The following is a 19,167-nucleotide window of genomic DNA, read 5'->3' as shown; positions in this document are numbered from 1 at the left end:
TCCAAACGCGCCGGCGAGGCTTCGGTGCTGCCGGAGCTCTGCCCTTTCCCCCCCGCCTTTCACGCCTGCTCTCCTTCGGCTCCACGAGGCCGCTGCTGGTTCTGGGGGGCTGCGTCCGGCCGCGCACCGGGCCGACAGGTGCAGAAAATGGGGGGAAAAAAAAAAGCAAATAAATTTCTGTCTGGCTTTGCAGCGTCCTCACCCGCTGCAGGTGCTCCCCTGCACTCGCTGCGAGCGAGGGCTGATAACTCTGAGCCCTAATGACTCCGACCGCTGACAACTGTGACCCCTAATAACGGTGATCCCTAAAAAACGAGGTCCGTGATGACCCCGACCCCTAATAACCCTGCCCCCTAATAACCCTGACTCCTCATTATTTCATCCCCCAGGTCTGATTGCTGCCCCTCGCAGCGAGACTCCGGCAAATCCCATTTGCCCCAGCGACCCCCAAACCCCTCCATCACCCGCCCCCGCGGCGCCTCCCCCCGATTCCCATTTTTTCCTCGATATTTAATCCACGAAACAGCCAAACTGGGGCAATTTTTCCCCGCTGTAACACGAGGGGAAAGGAGCAAAACCCGGCTGCGGGGCGGTGGGGGATTCCAGCAGCCCAAATTCCCCCTCGGATGCTTCTACCTCTAAATAAAAATGAGCGGACACGCACAGACCTTTTTTTTTTGGGGGGGTGGCTTTAAACCTCGGGTTAATTTGTAAGATCCACTCCCCCCCGAATCGGGGCAGTAATAATGGGATTATCCGGATCCGACTGCGGGATAGGGAAGCTCATTACGGAGCATCGAAGAGAGGAAAATTGGGTTTTCCGAGGGTGTAATAAAAACTTGTTCACCTTCCAGGCGTCTCCAAAGCTCGTTTTGGGGCTCATTTGGGGGTTTCTTTGCAATTTACTCCTCCAGGCCCCTTCTCCCTCCAAGTGAGGGGGAAAACAGCAGGACCTTGGCGCAGCCTGGGGGTGGTTTTCAGCCCCCCCCAGGTTCTTTCAGGTTTGGGGAAACTGAGGCAGAGCGGCTGCAGCCCTGCATGGGGGGGGGCATGAGATCTGCCCCACGGGGCACCCACTCCCCACCCACAGCCCCCAAAAACCCCCTGGAAAAGTGGGGCGAGCCGCCTTGGGGGGCTTTTCTCCCCAAAAACACCGGACAGAAGGACAGAAGACATTCCAGGAGGGGGAAAACCACCCCAGGGATGGGGCTGGAATGAGCTTCCCCCCCCAGTGAACAACCCGGGGTGACGAGGCGGCCGCCAGCCTCAGTTTTTGCCGTGAAAAATTGGAATTTCCCCCATTTTTCCGGCAGCGCCGAGGTTTCCGGCGTCGCAGGGACGAACACTGCCATCTACCGAAGCAGCCCTCGCTGTTATTAAACCATATTTTTTATACATTGGGTTTTATTTTTCCCCCCATATTTTTGTTTTCCCCAAGTTCTCCGGGGCGCCTGAAGCCCGGCGCCCGAAGCCCCGTTTCTCCCTGCGGAGCGAAGCCGGCCGCCCATCGCCGGCGCGTCGGACCCCATCCCTGGCCGGGGTCTCCCCACCGCGTTTTCAGGTCAAGGCTCAGCTGCTGAGTGGGGAAACTGAGGCACAGCCCAAACCCCCACCCCGCTCATCAGCCCGGGCTGGGCCCCACCTGCGGCTCGTTGGCCTCCCAGGTTATTTAAGGGCCTTGTTTTTGAGTGTTTTCCCCCATTTTGGTGGGTGAGGCTGGGGGTGATGGAGGAGCCTGGTGTCCTGCTGCCCACCCCGGCCCCCGAGGTGCTGGAGGTGGTGCTGAGCCGGCGTTACGGACCCCTGCCCCGCGTCGCCGCCATCGCCCGCCTGCGCCGGCAGCCGGCCGGGGACTACCAGCCGGCCGGGGACCTGGCTGCCATGCTGGAGCGACGGCAGGTGGCCAACGCCAAGGAGCGCGAGAGGGTGAGGGGACCCCCGGGGGGCTGCCCTGGGGAGCTGGTTTCATTCTTGGAGGGTCCAGTTTCACTCTTGGGGGACCTACATCAATCCTAGAGGGCCCTGGATTAATCCTTGGGGGCCTGGGTTAATTCTTGGGCACCTACTTTAAACCCAGGGCTGCCTGGTTTAATTTGGGGGGGGCAGCTTAATCCTAGGATGGCCCTGGTTTAGTCCTAGGAGGGCTCCAGGTTAATTCTTGGGGTCCCGGTTTAATCCCAGGGGACCCAGCTGATTCCAGGAGAGCCCTGGTTTAATTCTGGGGGCTCCAGGTTAATCTTAGGAGGGCTCCAGGTTAGTTCTTGGGGACCTACTTTAAACCCAGGGCTGCCTGGTTTAATCTGGGTTGAGCAGTTTAATCCTAGGATGACCCTGGTTTAATCCTAGGAGGGCTCCAGGTTAATTCTTGGGGTCCCAGATTAATCCCAGGGGACCCATGTTAATTCCAGGAGAGCCCTGGTTTAATTCTGAGGGCTCCAGGTTATTTCTTGGGGTCTTGGTTTAATCCCAGGACCACCTGGTTTAATTCGGGGCAGGGGGACAATTTAATCCTAGCATGGCCCTCGTTTAATCCTAGGGGATTAATTCTTGGAGACCTACTTTAATCCCAAGAGGGGTCCCAGTTTAATTCTGGGGACCCAGTTTAACCCTAGGAGCGCCCAGTTTAATCTTAGGAGGGCTCCAGGTTAATTCCTGGGGTCCTGGTTTAATCCCAGGGGACCCAGTTAATCCCAGGAGAGCCCTGGTTTATTTCTGGGGGCTCCAGTTTAATTCTTGGGGACCTACTTTAATCCCAGGAGGGGTCCCAGTTTAATCCTAGGATGGCCTGGTTTAATCCTGGGGGGGGATTTTAATCCTACTTTAATTCCAGGAGAGCCTTGGTTTCATGCTGGGGGGCCTGGTTTAATTCTTGGGGCCTCCAGTTTAATTCTAGGAGGGCTCCAGGTTAATTCTTGGGGAAATAATTTAATTCGGGGGGGGCCTGGTTTAAAGTTGGGGGACTTAGTTTAATCCTAGGAGGGTCTGGTTTAATTTGGGGGGGGCAATTTAATTCTGGAGGACCTACTTTAACCCTGGTTTGATCGTAGGAGGGCCCCTGGTTAATTCTGGGGGTGTCTGGTTTAATCCCAGGAGGGCCTGGTTTAATCTGGGGACCCAGTTTAATCCCAGGGGGGCCTGATTTAAGTTTTGGGGGATCTACTTTAATCCCGGGGGGGCTGGATTAATCCCTGGGGGTCCTACTTTAACCCTAGGAGGGCCCCAGGTTAACTCTTGGGGACCTACTTGAAACCCAGGAGAGCTCGGTTTAATGCTGGGGGGGCCCCAGTTTAACCCTAGGAGGGCCTGGTTTAGTTCTTGGGGGGCTGGTTTAGTTCTTGGGGGCTCCAGTTTCATCCCGGGGGGGCAAATTTAATCCTAGGAGGGCCCAAGGTGAAGTCTTAGGGACCTGCTTTAATCCCGGGAGGCTCCAGTTTAATCCCAGGAGGCTCCAGTTTAATCCCAGGGACCCAGTTTAATCCCAGAACGGCCTGGTTTAAGTCTTGGTGACCTACTTTTAAACAGGCCCCCCTGAGATTATTCTTGGGGGACCCACTTTAATCCTGGGAGGGCCCCGGGTTAGTTATTGGGGATTTACTTTAATCCCAGGACAGCCTGGTTTAATCCTGGGGGACCCAATTTAATCCTGGGAGGACCCAGTTTAACCCTAGGAGGGTCTGGTTTAGTTCTTGGGGGCTCCAGTTTAATCCCGGGAGGGTCTAGTTTAATTATTGAGGGCTCCAATTTAATCCCAGGAGGGTCTGGTTTAATTATTGAGGGCTCCAATTTAATCCCGGGAGGGTCTGGTTTAAATCTTGGTGACCTGCTTTAATCCCAGGAGAGCCTGGTTTAACTGGGGGGGACGGACTGGTTTCACCCTAAAAGAGCCTGGTTTATTCCTAGAGGTGCCCCAGGAAAAAAACAGGAATAAACCTGGCTTAATCCTGGGAGGGCCTGGTTTAGTTCTTGGGGGCTCCAGTTTAATCCCAGGGGGGGCTGGCTTAATCCCAGGGGGGTCTGATTTAATTCTTGGGGGACATAATTTAATCCTAGGAGGCTCTGGTTTAGTTCTTGGGGGCTCTGGTTTAATTCTTGGGGGACATAATTTAATCCTGGGAGGGATTAAATTAAAAAAATTAACCCGGGGAGAGCCTGGGTTAATTCTTGGGGACCAGCTTTAATCCAAGAAAGGCCCAGTTTAATTCTGGGGGGACCAGCTTGAATCCTAGGAGGGTCTGGTTTAACTGGGGGGGGCTGGTTTCACCCTGAGAGAGCCTGGATTATTCCTCGAGGTGCCCCGGGAACAAGCCGAGGAACCCAGTTTAATTCTAGGAGGTCCCAGGTTAATCCGGGGTGAGCCTGGGTTAATCTGGGGGTGTCCGGTTTAATCCCGGGGTGCCCCCACCCCTGGCTTTCCACCCCGGCAGATCAAGAACCTGAACAGCGGCTTCTCGCGGCTGAAGACCCTGGTGCCCCTCGTCCCCCGCGACCGCAAGCCCAGCAAAGTGGACACCCTGAAAGCGGCCGCCGAGTACATCCGCCTGCTGCGCCTGGTGCTGGAGGAGGCGGGGGGCTGCCAGGTGGGGGGCTCCCCCCGGAACTGGGACCCTGCTGCCTGAACCCCCCTCTGACACCGCCGGGGGGTTGGGGTTGGGATTTTGGGGGGGCTGGGCGTGATGCAGATCTTCACACTTGCCATTTTTCAGGGCACAATTCGTCTTAAAATTAAAAATAAATTGAATTTATTTTTTTGCTTGCTATTTTTCAGGGCACAATTCATCTTAAAATTCAAAAGAAATTGAATTTTTGTTGTAGTTTGCCATTTTTCAGGGTGCAATTCATCTTAAAATTCAAAAGAAATTGAATTTTTGTTGTAGTTTGCCATTTTTCAGGGTGCAATTCATCTTAAAATTCAAAAGAAATTGAATTTTTGTTGTAGTTTGCCATTTTTCAGGGTGCAATTCATCTTAAAATTCAAAAGAAATTGAATTTTTGTTGTAGTTTGCCATTTTTCAGGGAGCAATTCATCTTAAAATTAAAAATAAATTGATTTTTTGTTTCCAGGGAAGGGGAGCTGTTCTTCAGCTGGGGGTCCAGAGAAGGATTTGGGGGGGGGGGGAAATCTTAATTTCTAATTTTTTTTAATTCCCCTTTGCCTTTTTCCCTCTCCCAGCGGCAGGACACGGACGCCGAGCAGGAGCTGGGTGACAGCGGGCAGGGGGTCCCCGGGACATCGCCCAGCTGTGCCCCCCCCTGCTTGTGGGATCCCCCCTGCCCGGGGCCGCCAGAGGAGAGCTGGGGGCCGGTGAGTCGGGGGGCACCCAGGGGCCTCGCAGGGGGTCCGGGGCTTTTGGGGAGCCACCGATTTACACCGGTGTAAATTGGGGGTTCCTTCAGCTGATTTCAAATTTCGGCTGTTGCTCCCCAAAATCTTCCAAAGGAATCCCAAAAAAATCTGATTTCTCTTTTTTTTTTTTTTCCTTTATTTAAGGTTTTTCCAGCCGACCCCTAAAAAAACCGGGGTGTCCCGCTGAGCCCCGCCAAGCTCCAGCTCCGATGTTGGGGTCCCAGGGCCCTGCACCCCGTTACACCCAGCGCCGACCCCCAAATTTGGGGTGTGTGGGGCTCCATCACCCCTAAAGCCGGAGCTGTAATTAATTCCGCTCTTTGCGAATGTAATTAGCGCTCAGCAGCGCTCCCGATTAACGAGCTGGGAATAAAGCGGGGTTTCGGGGGGCGGCTCTGGTGTGCGGTCCCGCTCCCTGGGTTTTGGGGGGGTGGGGGTGGGTGTCCGTGGGCTTCCCCCCCCCCCTCCCGTGGGTGGGGCGTGGCCACGCGTGTCGGCAGAGGGAGCTGGACCTGCGCGGGGGGGGGGGGGGGGGGGGGGGGCGGCCCTTTGTCAGGATGCTCTGAGGAGGAGGAGGAGGAGGTGGGGTGATGGCAGCATCCTATGGGGAGGGGTTGGGGGGGCTGGGTGGGGGGGCCCCCTCCCGGGTGGGTGCCCCCCCTTTTCCTTTCATCCCCCCCAACCCCCGAGACAGCTGCATGCAGGTATGGGGGGGCTGCAGCGCATCCCCCCACCCCTCCAGGCCTTCGTCCTCCGAGGGCGGTGGGTACCCCCCTCCATCAATCCCCATCCGTGGGGGGGGTGCGATGCTGCAGCCCCCCCCCCCCCCCCCCAAAAAAAGAAAAATCCTTATTTTATTTAATTTTTTTTAATCCTCCTCCGCCATCCCTGCGGCTGCCGCAGCGGCGTTGGGTGCGGCGGGGGCAGGGGGGGGGATGCTGGGGGGGGGGGGGGGTGGGTGTGGGTGCAGCCTTGGGGTGTCCCCTCCCCAGGTAGGGAGTGATGGGGGGGGCCCTTAGAGACCCCTCTCCTCTCCCCCCTTCTCCTTGGGGCGTTCCCGCGGGGATGCTCAGGATCTCGCCGTGGGTCGGGGGGCTGCCTTGGGGACCCCCCCACCCCCCCCGGGAATTTTAGCCTGGAAAAGGCTCCCCGCGTCCCTCCGAGCCAGGTGGGTCCCGGCACGGCCAAACTGGGGGGCACTGGGGGGCTGCGGGGGGGCTCTGCTGTGGCATCGGGAAAGCACCCAGCGATGGGGGGGGGGGGGGGGGCTGGTTTGGGGGATGCCCCTTGGGGTTTGGGGGGGCTGCCCTTTGGTTTTAGGGGTGCCTCTTGGGGTTTGGGGGGCGCTACTTGGGTTTGGGGCCTGCTCTTTGGTTTTAAGGGGGCCTGCCCCTTGGGGTTTGGGGGGGACCCTTGGGGTTTGGGGGTGCTGCTTGGGTTTGGGGCCTGCCCCTTGGGATTTGGGGGGGACCCTTGGGGTTTGGGGGTGCTGCTTGGGTTTGGAGCCTGCCCCTTTGGTTTTGGAAGGGGGGCCCCTTGGGTTTGGGGGTGCCCCTTGGGTTTTGGGGAGGCCGCATGGGTTTGGGGGGGCTGCCCTTTGGTTTTGGGGGTGCCCCTTGGGGTTTGGGGGGGGCTGCTTGGGTTTGGGGCCTGCCCCTTGGGTTTTGGGGGGCTGCTTGGGTTTGGGGGGGCTGCCCTTTGGTTTTAGGGGTGGCCCCTTGGGGTTTGGGGGTGCCCCTTGGGGTTTGGGGGGGCTGCCCCTTGGGGTTTGGGGAGGCCGCATGGGTTTGGGGGGGCTGCCCTTTGGTTTTAGGGGTGGCCCTTGGGGTTTGGGGGGGCTGCTTTGGGTTTGGGGGGGCTGCTTGGGTGTGGGCCCCCCCCTCGTGTGCACCCCCCCATTCCGGTGCCCGCTGCCTGCCAAACTGGTGGCGGGGGTGGGGCGGCGGGGGCTTATCTGCGGCCCGCAGCCGGGCGATATTTGTGGTGGTTTCTTGGCAATCTGTATCTGCGGCGGTGTCCGTCCGTCTGTCCGCCTGTCCGTCCGCCGCGGCAGGATGAGCGCGGCCGCCAGCCCCGAGCCCCTGCCCTCGCCCCCCGGGCCCCGCTGCGGGGGCGACGAGCACCCCGGGGACCTGCGGGCGGGGAGCGCGGCGCCCGACCTGCGCCAGGACTTCAGCATGATGGAGCAGAAGAAGCGGGTCACCATGATCCTGCAGAGCCCGGTGAGCGGCCGCCGCCCTCCTGTCCCCAGCCCTGTCCCCAACCCTGTCCCCATCCCATCCTTCCTGTCCCCATCCCTGTCCCCATCCCTGTCCCCATCCCATCCCTCCTGTCCCCATCCCATCCCTCCTGTCCCCAACCCTGTCCCCATCCCATCCTTCCCGTCCCCAGCCCTGTCCCCAACCCCGTCCCCATCCCATCCCTCCTGTCCCCAACCCTGTCCCCAACCCCGTCCCCATCCCATCCCTCCTGTCCCCAACCCTGTCCCCATCCCATCCCTCCTGTCCCCATCCCTCCTGTCCCCATCCCTCCTGTCCCCAACCCTGTCCCCAACCCCTCCTGTCCCCATCCCCAATCCCATCCTTCCTGTCCCCAACCCCATCCCCATCCCATCCCTCCTGCCCCCAACCCCATCCCAACCCCTCCTTCCTGTCCCCAACCCTGTCCCCAACCCCATCCTTCCTGTCCCCAACCACGTCCCAACCCCTCCTTCCCATCCCCTGTCCCCATCCCCAACACTGTCCCCATCCCATTCCTCCCGCCCCAAGGCAAATGCCACCACGTGTCGGCTCAGGGCATGTCCCAACCCAGCTGGTGGTGCCACCACCATGCCACCAAGCTGTGGCGATGTCACTGCCGCTGAGCCCGCGGTGCTGCTGCCGTTGAGTTGGCAGTGCCACCGCTGCCACTGTGTCACCAAGCTGGTGGTGCCACCATCACCATGTCACCAAGCTGGTGGTGTCATTGATACCAAGCTGGCAGTGCCACCAAGCTGATGGTGTCACCATCACCGCGCCACCAAGTCGGTGGTGTCCTTGCCACCAAGCTGGTGGTGCCACCGTCACTGTGCCACCAAGTCGGTGGTGTCGTTGACACCAAGCCAGTCGTGCCACCAAGCCGGTGGTGTCACTGACACCAAGCTGGTGATGCTGCCACCACCGACCCGGTGGTGCCCCCATGCCAGTGCCACCGGGCGGTCCCTGTTTGGCCACCGTGTCCCGTCGCAGAGGGAGGTGACACCGCGGGGCCGGGCTGTCGCAGTCTTTCAGGGAGGAGCTGGAGAGCCTCATCCAGGAGCAGATGAAGAAGGGGAACAACTCGTCCCACGTCTGGGCCCTGCGGCAGATCGCCGACTTCATGGCCACCACGTCCCCCGCCGTCCTGCCCACCTCCCCCATGGGTACGGCCATGCCCGCCAAGGGCTTCCTGGGGAGAAAAGGGAAAGGTTTGGTGAACTTCTTGAGGGGTTTTCTTGATTTTGGGAGGTGTAGGTGAGAAAACGTCCTGCAGGGCTCCCGTCTTCCTTTTATTTTTAGTAGAAAAAGGCAAGGGGGGAGGGGACCGGGGACCATGGGGATGGGGAGGTGTCACTCTGCAGACCCCAACCAGCAGCCCCCAAAACCTATGGAACCGTCAGACCTTGGGGGTCACCAAAGCCTTTGAGGCCACCAAGCCTTGGGGCTCCCCAAAACTCTTGGAACCTCAAAACCTTGGGGGGCCTCCAAAACCTTTGGAACCCCCAAACCTTGAGGTCCACCAGACCTTGGGGGCCTCCCAAAACCTTTGGAACTGCCAAACATTGAGGGCCACCAAACATTTCACCCCCCAAAACCCTTGGAACCTCCAAACCTAGAGGGCCACCAGACCTTGGGGGGCCTCCAAAACCTTTGGAACCACCAAACCTTGGGGGGGCCTCCAAAACCTTTGGAACCACCAAACCATGGGGGGGCCTCCAAAACCTTTGGAACCCCCAAACCTTGGGGGCCACCAAATCTTGGGGACATCTAAAACCTTTGGAACCACTAGACCTTGGGGGCCCCCCAAACCTTGAGGGCCACCAGACCTTGGGGGGCCTCCAAAACCTTTGGAGCCACCAAACCTGGGGGGTCCCATAAGCCTTTGGAACCCCCAGACGTTGAGGGCCACCAGACCTTGGGGGATCCTCTGAAACCTTGAGGTCCACCAAACCTTGATGACCACCAACCCCAGCTCCACAACCCTCCGCTCCTCCATCCCAGCAAAACCCCCAGGGTTGGGGGGCTCTGGCCTGGTCCCCCCATCCCCAGCTGACCGGGGGGTGGGTGGCCTGTCCCCAGGGCTGGCGGCTGTCACCCCCATCAACGACCTGCATGGCCCCGAGGCCCCGGCGCTGGCCAAGGGCGAGCGGCTGATGCGGTGCAAGGTGGGCAGCATCCACCGCCTGCTCGACCTCTACGGCTGGGCGCAGCTGGGCCACGCCGCCGTCACCGTGAGCACCCGCCGCCGGGAAGGGGGGGCTTGCAGTTTTGGGGGGGTCGAGGGGGGATTTTGGGAGGTGAGAGGGGATTTTGGGGTGATTTTTGGGTTTTTGGGAGGTTGGGAGAGTTTGGGGGGAGTTGGTTTTTTGGGGGTTTGGGGGGTTTTGGGAGGAGGTTGGGGGTTTGAGGGGGTTTGGAGGTTGGGGGGGAGTTGGGTTTTTGGGGGGGTTGGGGTTTTTCTGGGGAGTTTGGTTTTTCTGGGGAGTGGGTTTTGGGGGGGGTTTTGGCGGGGTTGGGGGTTTTGGGGGGAGGTTGGGGTTTTTTGGGGGGGGAGTTGGGTTTTTTGGAAGGGTTGGGTTTTTTGGGGGAGGTTGGGACGTTTTGGGGGGAGTTGGATTTTTTGGAAGGGTTGGGTTTTTTGGGGGGGTTGGGACGTTTTGGGGGGGAGTTGGGTTTTTTGGAAGGGTTGGGTTTTTTGGGGGGGTTGGGACGTTTTGGGGGGGAGTTGGGTTTGTTGGGAGGTTTGGGAGGTTTGGGGGGAGTTGTGTTTTTTGGGGGTGAGGTTTGTTGGGGTGGTGGGCGTTTTGTCGGGGAGGTGTTTTTGGCGGGGTTGGGGGTTTTTTGGGGGTGTTGGGGCTTTTGGGGGGGTTTGGGGGGTTGGGGTTTTTTGGGGGTGTTGAGGGCTTTGGGAGGAAGTTGGTTTTGGGGGGCGGTGGGAATTGGGGAGTTTGGGGGCATGGGGTTTCTTGGGGGGATTTGGGGTTTTTTGGGGGGGTGGGGGGAGGTTAGGTTTATTTGGAGGGCAGTTAGGTTTTTTGGTGTGTTTTTTTAATATATATATTTTTAATATTTTTAAATATTTTTATATTTTTTTAATACATATATTTTTTTTAATGTACATATTTTTATGGCTTGCTTTCCCCCCCCGGCATAGCTGCGGGTGAGCAAGGAGCAGGAGCACTTCTTGGTGGCCCCGCAGGGGCTGGCGTGCAGCGAGGTGACAGCCGCCAGCCTGGTGAGCCAACCTGTGTCCCCCCCCCCAACCCCCCCCATCCCCAGGGTGGCAGGGGGACCCCAGCCACCTCCGAGCCCCCCAAATCCCCCCCCCCAGATCAAGGTGAACGTGCTGGGGGCCGTGGTGGAGCAGGGCAGCACCGGCTTCGCCCCCGACGCCCGCAGCTTCAGCCTCCACGCCGCCATCTACGCCGCCCGCCCCGACGCCCGCTGCATCGTCCGCCTGCACACGCCGGCCACCGCCGCGGTAAAATATCGGGGGGACGTGGGTATTTTTGGGGGGGGGACACACAGAGGGGGGGGTTGGGACCCTGCCCGCTCGCCGCAGGTGTCGGCCATGCGCTGCGGCGTGCTGCCCATCTCCCGCGCCGCGTTGCTGCTGGGCGACGTCGCCTACTACGATTTCCGCGGCGAGGTGGAGGACGAAGCCGATCGCGTCGAGCTCCAAAAATCCCTCGGTCCCACCTGCAAGGTGAGGGGACGGGGGGGTGGCGGGGGCCGTGGTGCTGTCCCCCGTCCCCTCCCCGTTGTCCCGCTGACGTCCCTGCCCGTGCTCGGTGCTGCAGATCCTGGTGCTGCGCAACCACGGGGTGCTGGCGCTGGGCGACACCGCCGAGGAGGCTTTCTACAGCATCTTCCATCTGCAGGCGGCCTGCGAGGTCCAGGTGAGCGCCTGGCGTGGGCCGAGCTGCGCACGGGCTCTGCAGCCAGCGCGGTGCCCGGGGAATATGCACCGAGCTGTGCCAGGCCTCTGAGGCCAGCGTGGTGCCCTGGGACCATGCGCTGAGTTGTGCCAGTCCTTTGCTGACAGTGGGGTGACTGGGGAGCGTGCACTGAGCTGTGCCGGGTCTCTGACACCAGCATAGTGCCCTCTGACCGTGCACTGAGCTGTGCCAGGTCTCTGCGGCCAGTGCGGTGCCCTGGGAGCGTGCACTGAGTTGTGCTGGGTCTCTGCTGATGGTGGGGTGCCCTGGGACTGTGCACTGAGCTGTGCCAGGTCTCTGCTGATGGTGGGGTGTCCTGGGACTGTGCACTGAGCTGTGCCAGGTCTCTGAGGCCACCACGTCGCTCTGACACTGTGCATTGAGCTGTGCTTGTCCTTTGCTGATGGTGGGGTGACCAGGGACCGTGCACTGAGCTGTGCCGGGTCTCTGACACCAGCATGGTGCCCTGTGACCGTGCACTGAGCTGTGCCAGGTCTCTGACACCAGCATGGTGCCCTGTGACCGTGCACTGAGCTGTGCCAGGTCTCTGACACCAGCATGGTGCCCTGTGACCGTGCACTGAGCTGTGCCAGGTCTCTGACACCAGCATGGTGCCCTGTGACCGTGCACTGAGCTGTGCCAGGTCTCTGACACCAGCATGGTGCCCTGTGACCGTGCACTGAGCTGTGCCGGGTCTCGGTGGCCAGCGCGGTGCCCGGGGTGGCACAGACCAGGGCAGCCCCGCAGCCGTGGGGGCCGTGGGCAGCCCCGGGGCTGTTCGGCCGCCTCAGCCCCATCTCCCCGGGCTCGGCCGCAGGTGTCGGCGCTGGCGAGCGCGGGCGGCGCAGAGAATCTCATCGTGCTGGAGCGCGCCAAGCACCGGCCCCACAAGGTGGGCTCGGTGCGCTGGGCCGGCAGCACCTTCGGGCCCATGCAGAAGAGCCGCCTGGGCGAGCACGAGTTCGAAGCCCTGATGAGGATGCTGGACAACCTGGTGAGCGCCGGGCGCCGAAACACCTCGATCTCCCCCAAAATGCCCCCAAATCTCTCTGTTTTTATCTACATTATTCACGACCGAGCGCTCTCTGCCTTTCCAGGGTTACCGCACCGGCTACACCTACCGCTACCCCTTCGTGCAAGAGAAGAGCAAGCCCAAAAGCGACGTGCTGATCCCCGCCACGGTGACGGCCTTCGTCTTCGAGGAGGAGGCCGCCCCGGTCCCCGCCCTGCGGCAGCACGCCCAGAAGCAACAGAAGGAGAAGACGCGGTGGCTCAACACCCCCAACACCTACATGAGGGTCAACGTGGCCGAGGAGCAGCAGGGCAGCGCCGGCAGCCAGAAGACGAAGACGACGGTACGGGGCTGCCACGGTGTGCTGGGGGGTGCTGGGTTCACCTGGGAAGGGGTCTGGCTCGGGGGGTGGCATCGGCCGGGCGGTGGGTGGGTTGCTGGGTACCAAAATAAAGGTAGATGGGGGGGATGTTATTGATCCCACCAAAATCTGGTGGGTGGAAACACCCCGGGATCCTCCGGAAGTGAGAAATGCCTCATTCAGCACCGTTATTTAGCGCGAGCTTTCCTTTCCTCCTCTATTCCTCGCCCAATAATAATATTTATTTTAAAATCCCACCTCCCCAGCCCAGGCAGCCAAGCGCCACGGGCTTCATCGGGGTCTCCCCTCTATGCAATATGTGCTTATTGGGGTCCCCCCTCTATGCAAGATGCATTTTTTGAGGTCCCACTCCACACAAGGTGCATTTATTGGGGTCTCCCCTCTATGCAGAATGTGTTTATTGGGGTCTCCCCTCTCTGCAGGATGCATTTACTGGGGTCCCATTCCACACAAGATGCATTTATTGGGGTCCCCCCTCTATGCAAGATGCATTTATTGGGGTCTCCCTTCTATGTAAGATGCATTTATTGGGGTCTCCCCTCTATGCAAAACGCATTTATTGGAGTCCCAGTCCACACAAGATACGTTTATTGGGGTCTCCCTTCTATGTAAGATGCCTTTATTGGGGTCTCCCTTCTATGCAAGATGCGTTTCTAGGGGTCCCACTCCACACAGATGTGTTTATCGGGGTCTCCCCTCCATGTAAGATGGCTTTATTGGGGTCCCACTCCACACAAGATGCGTTTCTTGGGGTCCCACTCCATGCAAGACGCGTTTATCGGGGTCTCCCCTCCGTGTAAGATGGCTTTATCTGGGTCTCCCCTCTCCGCCACCTGCATTCACCGGGGTTTCGTCTCTGTGACACGCAGTGGCTCAAAGCAGATGAGGTGGAAAAAGGCAGCAGCGGGACCCCCATCCGAATCGAGAACCCAAACCAGTTTGTGCCCCTCTACACGGACCCGCAGGAGGTGCTGGAGATGAGGAACAAGGTACGGTCCCGTCCGGAAAGCTCCGGAGACCTTCGGCGGCGGGTGCAGGGGTCCCGGCAGACCCCAGGGCGAGGGGGAAGCTTCGTCCCCGTCCTCGCCTCGCATCTCGCCCGCAGATCCGGGAGCAAAACCGCCAGGACGTGAAGTCGGCTGGGCCCCAGTCGCAGCTGCTGGCCAGCATGATCGCCGAGACCAGCCGCAGCCCCGTAGGTCCCCAGCCCCGCGTCCCCTCCCCGGAGCGCCCAGCCCGTCCCCGGCTCCCTGTCATCGCACCACCCGGGGGGTGACACCGCTTCGGGGCGGGGGTTCAGTCCACAGAGAGCCACTTGGGTGACACCGAGGCCAAAGAGGCATCCCGGGAGGAGGCACCCCCGGAGCCGGAGCCCCCGAACCCCTTCAGCCAGCTCACCGACCAGGAGCTGGAGGAGTACAAGCAGGAGGTGGAGCGGAAAAAGCTGGAGCTGCAGGGTAGGAGGGCTACGGGGGACCCCCAATCCCCAATTCCCCGCGGGGCAGACCTGGGGGTCAGCACGTCTCTCCGCTGGCAGGTGAGAAGGACACCGTGGCGGAGGAGACCCCGGCTCCCCCCGCCAAATCGCCCCCCGTGTCCCCGCCACGGAGCGTGGCCGCACCACCGGCGGAGAGCCCAGCCCCGACGCCTGCGGAGCCCTCGGAGGGTGAGTGGGCCGGCGAGCGGCCGGCCGAGTGGAGCCGAGGAGCAGGGGGTCTCCAGCGAGGGGATGTAGCCAAACTGCGCTGAAACACCGATAAATGTCACCCCCGGGTCCCTCTGCCTTTCGCCGGGGGGGTCCCCGCACCGGCGGGGCCGAGCACCGGAGGGGATTCACGCCACCAAAGCTGCCGCTCGCCTTGGACGTCGCAGCAGGAGGACGTGAGCGTCCGCCGGCGGCTTTGCGGGGCGGCAGGGGACACCTCCGTCCCCTCCCGACACGCCGACGGGTGCCATGTTCCCGTTATTCCCGCGAGCGCAAATTTGTCACCTAACGAACGGCCGCGGGGGCTGGGGAGAGGGCAGCGGGAGCGCGCGGCTGCTCGCTTTCTCATCGCGTCTCACGGTGTCTGTCTGTCTGTCTCCACCACGCCTTCCTCTCTCTTTCCTCCACGTGTGGCTTTCACCCAAGGAGTTACCCCTGACTCCGAGTCCTTGTCGCCGTAGTAAGTACGGAGGAGGAGGGACGCGGGGCGGATGCGCTCCCGCGGGGAGCGGGCGCCTCGCTCGGGGGCTTTCGCCGAGGGAAATGCCTTGGGTCGCCTCCTCGCCTTCGCTGCCCGCTTCGTTTCCAGCGGCGAGGCCGGGACGGAGCCGGCCGCCCTCCCCGCCTGCCTCTCCCCCGATTCTCCATCCCACCGTCGCTTGTCCCGCGGGGAATGGGGGGGGAAGGCTCAGGAAAGCGGCGCCTGTGGCAGGAGGGGATCGGCTCCCGGCGCTTTCCGTCTGCGGGGGCCAAATCCTGCTCCTGCCCAGGTCCAACCAGGGAGCGGAGAGGGGGGGTTAAAACTCCGCCGCCGCCCCAACCCTCACCTCTCCCCTCTCCCCTCGCCAAGGCGACAAGAAGGCGGACGGCGGCCAAGCGCCGGCCGATTCCGCCGCCGAGAAGGAGCCGCCGGCGGTGGTGAACGGGAAGGACGAGGAGCAAAGCACCGAGGAAAGCCTGGGCAAAGGGGGGGGCCGGACGACCTCCCCCGCCAACGCCGACCCCGATGTCCCCAAGGAGAAGGAGACGGTGACCAGCAGCCCCGTCTCCCCCGAAGGCTCCCCCTCCAAATCACCCTCGAAGAAGAAGAAGAAATTCCGGACCCCGTCTTTCCTGAAAAAAGGCAAAAAGAAGGAAAAAATCGAATCCTGAGCCTCCTCCGAGGCCTCTCGCCGCAGCAGCGGCCGGGCACCTCTCCGGACAGAGGCGCCGAGGCGGAGGGACGGCTCCTGCGCCGTGCGTCTGGCCGAGGCGCAGCTGAAAACCCCGGAGGCGAGGTTGTTTTCTGGGTCCTCCTGGCACGAGGCACCCCGTCCCCCCGTCCCCCGCTTTCGGAGACGGTCACCGAGCTTACGGAAAGATTGTGGCCCCCGTTCGCCCCGCTGCGCTCTTCCCCCCTCGCCCTTCGCCCACCCGGGCACCACGCCTGGGCTGAGGGCTGGGTTTTCTTTCCCCCCCACCTGCCGCTTGCAGAGCCCTGGCGAAACGCAGGGTGCAGCCCGGATCCGCTTGGTTTGAGGAAGAAAAGGGTGTTTTGTTGGGGTTATTTCTTTTTGTTTGGGTGTTTGGTTTTTTTAACCTTCTGTTTCAAGCTCTGCTGGAATGGTGCTGGCTTCACCCCCGGGCAAAATCGTTTCACTGCTTCGCCGGGGGAATCGGATCGAGCCGCGCGCGGAGGGGATTGCTGTCCCGAAGGGGAGGCCACGGCGGTGGGCTGGGAGCCTTTCCTTCCCGGATCAGAATCTCCCTCCCCCCGGGCCGGAGAGCCACGTTGAGTCCCCTTCTCCCGGTGCCGCCGTCCCGCGTATTCACCGCACGAGGATTTCACGCCGCCGGGAACGCCCGCGCCGCACGAGCCGCACCTGAGCAGGGAGAAGAAAAGGGCCTCCGGGAAGTGTCCGCCTGATTTAAAACTGAGCAAAACTTCACTCACTAAGTGCTACTTTGGTCTGAACACACGCTGCCGACTCACTCCAGCCAGAGGCACTGCCGCCACCGCCGTCCCCGCCACCACTGCCCGGCGACGCCGGCACCCGCGGCCGAGGCTGTGCCAGGGCTCAGCCCGCACCGAGCCCGGGCTCAGCGAGCGCCCGTCCGAGGCCCGGATCGTCGCTTCTCCCCGGCTCTGGACTCCTGATCACCAGTTAAAAACCCTCCCTGGCGTTTCCTTCCCACCCGGCCTCGCCTCCAGCGGCTCCGCGCGGCGACGCGACCATCGCGACGACCTCCCGGCCGCGCCTGAAGGGAAGAAGAAAACCAGCGACGCTGATTTGCCCCCACGGCCGCTCCAGCGCCGGTTTTTTGGGGATGAAACCAACAGGATCAGCCCCCGTCCCCCCTGAAGCCGCAGGGGTTTACTATTTCCTGGGGGTCCTCGCCTCACGCCCGCCCTCACGCCGCTCACAGGGATGGGGTGTCCCTGCCCCAGCGTCGGCCGGGCCCTCGGGCTGCAGCGGGGAGCCCCAGAACCCCCCCGCTGCAAGGTTTCCTCACCCCAGTGTGATTTTCCAGCGTGCCACAGCCATGTTTTCAAAGCCTTTTCACTGCTGCGTGGCAGCTCTCGACTTTTCTGCTCCACTCTGGAAGAGCAGAAAGCCCGTGGGCCAGGCAGAAGTTTTGGGGGCGGCGAGGATGTGGGGCAGAGCGGGGAGCTGTGGGTCGAAGGGAGGAGATTCGTCGACGCAGGAGGGTTGGGCTGCGACACCAGGAGCGCCAGGAAAATTCGGAATTGAAAAGCAAAACGTAAAAAGCTTTTAAAAATCGCAGAAATCCACACCTTGCAGGCATCTTGCCGGAGCCCCAGGCCTGCCCTGAGCCCGCTGTTCGGGGACAGCGGTTGCCCTGGCTGGGGTCAGAGCCACAGCTCCCACCGCGCTCCCGCAAGGACCGAGGTGGGGGCAGAGGGGGGACCCCGAGCTCCCAAATTCACCGCCTGCACCCGATGGTGCAGACACCAGCCCCGTGCCTAGTCCCTGTCCGCTCGGCAGCCAGCCTTTGAGCCGCAAACCACCGCTCTGGTACCATTTCCCCTGCGGTGTTGTTTACTGCCACTGATTTTCGGGCTGTTGGAGGCCATTTTTGTCATCCAGCCCATCCCTCCGCGCACCCCAGGCCAGGAAAGCCCCCGTGGCGGCGGCTGCGTCGCCTCCCCGAGACGGCGTGCTCGCTCCGGGGCGATTACCTGGATTACAACACTGCCGGCCCCTGTTCCTCCGAGGGGCTGTTCCTCCGAGGGGCTGTCCCCCCTTTTCTCCGAGGGCTTTGCAGAGGAGACAGGGATTTATTTTCCCCCCTCGTGGAAGTCCGGGGCGCGTTAGGCGCCTTGTGCGGCATAGGAAAGTGAGAGACGCCGGTGCCTTCAGCAGGGAGGAAGGCTCGAACAGCCGCCGCCGCGACGTGGGTCCTCGCCGCGTCGCTGGAAGAAAACAGAGGCAGGATCGCACCGACGACGATGCTCCCTGGCTTGTTGGGGCACCCCCAGGACCCCCCTCCGACCTCCACACAACCTTCCCCCTCTCCCCTGCCAGCGTTTCGCCCGCCGCTTTCTTCTCACCTCTTTTCGGCGAGGCTGCCCGCGCCCCGGCACCCCAGGCTGGGCTCTGGGCGTGGAGGCAAATCACCGACCCGGCACACCGAGGGGTGCTGATCGCCGCCCTCCATCTTCGCACCCTCGGCTGGGAGGAAGAGCAGCCGGATTTCCACCTTCGGCCACAGACACGCCGACAGCCGCAGGAAAGGAGAGCGATGCCAGGGTTCCTGCTGGATTCAGCGCCCGGTTTGCCATCTGGGGCTGGCAAACCCCCCAAGCCCGGCATGGAGGGCCCCGGCGAGGGTGCGGTTGCTGAACGCCCACCGAAACAAGGCTGAGAGGAGGCTGCCCACCGCAGGGGAGCATGGCCGGGTGGGAGCGGGGCATCCCCGGGCTGGCGAGGGCGTCCGCCGGCCTCTGACAATCGTCGCTGGGAAGCGCTGTGTAACGCCTGTCTGTAAATAAACCCCGTGTTTGGCACCCGCCAGAGCTCTGGAGCTCGGGGAGGGGGGAGAGGCTGAGCGGGTGTCATGGCCTCCCTGTGGGGAACGGGATGGGGATGGGCCTGGGGCTGGAGCTGGGCCTGGGGCTGGTCAGAATCACAGAATCCCAGGATGGTCGGGGTTTGAAGGAACCTCTGTGGGTCCCCCAGCCCAACCCCCTGCCCAAGCAGGGTCACCCAGAGCAGGCTGCACAGCACCGCGGCCAGGCGGGGCTGGAATATCTCCAGAGAAGGAGACTCCACAGCCTCCCTGGGCAGCCTGGGCCAGGGCTCCGGCACCCTCAGAGGGAAGAAGTTCTTCCTCGGGTTCAGCTGGAGCTTCCTCTGCTTCAGATTGTGCCCGTTGCCCCTTGTCCTGTCGCTGGGCACCACTGGAAAGAGTCTGGCCCCGTCCTCCTGACCCCCACCCTGCAGATATTTAGAGGCATTTCGAAGGTCCCCTCGCAGCCTTCTCTTCTCCAGGCTGAACAAGCCCAGCTCCCTCAGCCTCTCCTCGTAGGAGAGATGCTCCAGTCCCC

The 19,167-nt window shown here is 61.7% G+C and overlaps 2 protein-coding genes across 4 annotated transcripts; both read left to right on the top strand.

Annotated features, from left to right (window-relative positions):
• Nucleotides 1-1,725: 1,725 nt before the first annotated feature.
• Nucleotides 1,726-5,509, top strand: FIGLA (folliculogenesis specific bHLH transcription factor). The gene is made up of 4 exons (XM_075444553.1): nt 1,726-1,926; nt 4,425-4,577; nt 5,171-5,302; nt 5,489-5,509. Exons 1-4 carry the CDS (start codon nt 1,726-1,728, stop codon nt 5,507-5,509), a joined length of 507 nt encoding a protein of 168 aa, XP_075300668.1.
• A 369-nt stretch (nt 5,510-5,878) lies between these two features.
• Nucleotides 5,879-18,647, top strand: ADD2 (adducin 2). Of its 3 annotated transcripts, none has more exons than XM_075444645.1 (16): nt 5,879-5,926; nt 6,418-6,512; nt 7,398-7,566; nt 8,606-8,744; nt 9,661-9,812; nt 10,736-10,816; nt 10,913-11,062; nt 11,144-11,287; nt 11,382-11,480; nt 12,337-12,513; nt 12,617-12,874; nt 13,783-13,902; nt 14,019-14,108; nt 14,214-14,370; nt 14,451-14,579; nt 15,469-18,647. In XM_075444645.1, exons 3-16 carry the CDS (start codon nt 7,399-7,401, stop codon nt 15,768-15,770), a joined length of 2,166 nt encoding a protein of 721 aa, XP_075300760.1. In that variant the 5' UTR covers nt 5,879-5,926; nt 6,418-6,512; nt 7,398; the 3' UTR covers nt 15,771-18,647. The 3 variants fall into 3 exon arrangements, with proteins under 3 accessions (XP_075300760.1, XP_075300759.1, XP_075300761.1); XM_075444644.1 differs by lacking the exon at nt 5,879-5,926 and adding an exon at nt 6,027-6,106 and having other exon boundaries at nt 7,312-7,566; XM_075444646.1 differs by lacking the exon at nt 5,879-5,926 and having other exon boundaries at nt 6,371-6,512; nt 7,312-7,566.
• Nucleotides 18,648-19,167: the final 520 nt, after the last annotated feature.

The sequence above is a fragment of the Opisthocomus hoazin genome, chromosome 28 (genome assembly GCF_030867145.1).
Source record: "Opisthocomus hoazin isolate bOpiHoa1 chromosome 28, bOpiHoa1.hap1, whole genome shotgun sequence".
Taxonomy (NCBI): Eukaryota; Metazoa; Chordata; class Aves; order Opisthocomiformes; family Opisthocomidae; genus Opisthocomus; species Opisthocomus hoazin.
The sequence above is the reverse complement of the archived record's forward strand: the minus strand, read 5'-3'. Positions and strand labels throughout refer to the sequence as shown.

What these genes read in the sequence shown, in the direction of transcription:
- ADD2 (XM_075444644.1), top strand. Translation starts at nt 6,043, where the DNA reads ATGCAGGTATGGGGGGGCTGCAGCGCATCCCCCCACCCCTCCAGGCCT. An exon ending in ACACGCCGGCCACCGCCGCG is followed by an intron (nt 11,063 to 11,143) that starts GTAAAATATCGG and finishes CGCTCGCCGCAG; the next exon opens with GTGTCGGCCATGCGCTGCGG. An exon ending in TGAGGATGCTGGACAACCTG is followed by an intron (nt 12,514 to 12,616) that starts GTGAGCGCCGGG and finishes CTGCCTTTCCAG; the next exon opens with GGTTACCGCACCGGCTACAC.
- FIGLA (XM_075444553.1), top strand. Translation starts at nt 1,726, where the DNA reads ATGGAGGAGCCTGGTGTCCTGCTGCCCACCCCGGCCCCCGAGGTGCTG. An exon ending in ACGCCAAGGAGCGCGAGAGG is followed by an intron (nt 1,927 to 4,424) that starts GTGAGGGGACCC and finishes CCACCCCGGCAG; the next exon opens with ATCAAGAACCTGAACAGCGG. An exon ending in CAGAGGAGAGCTGGGGGCCG is followed by an intron (nt 5,303 to 5,488) that starts GTGAGTCGGGGG and finishes CCTTTATTTAAG; the next exon opens with GTTTTTCCAGCCGACCCCTA.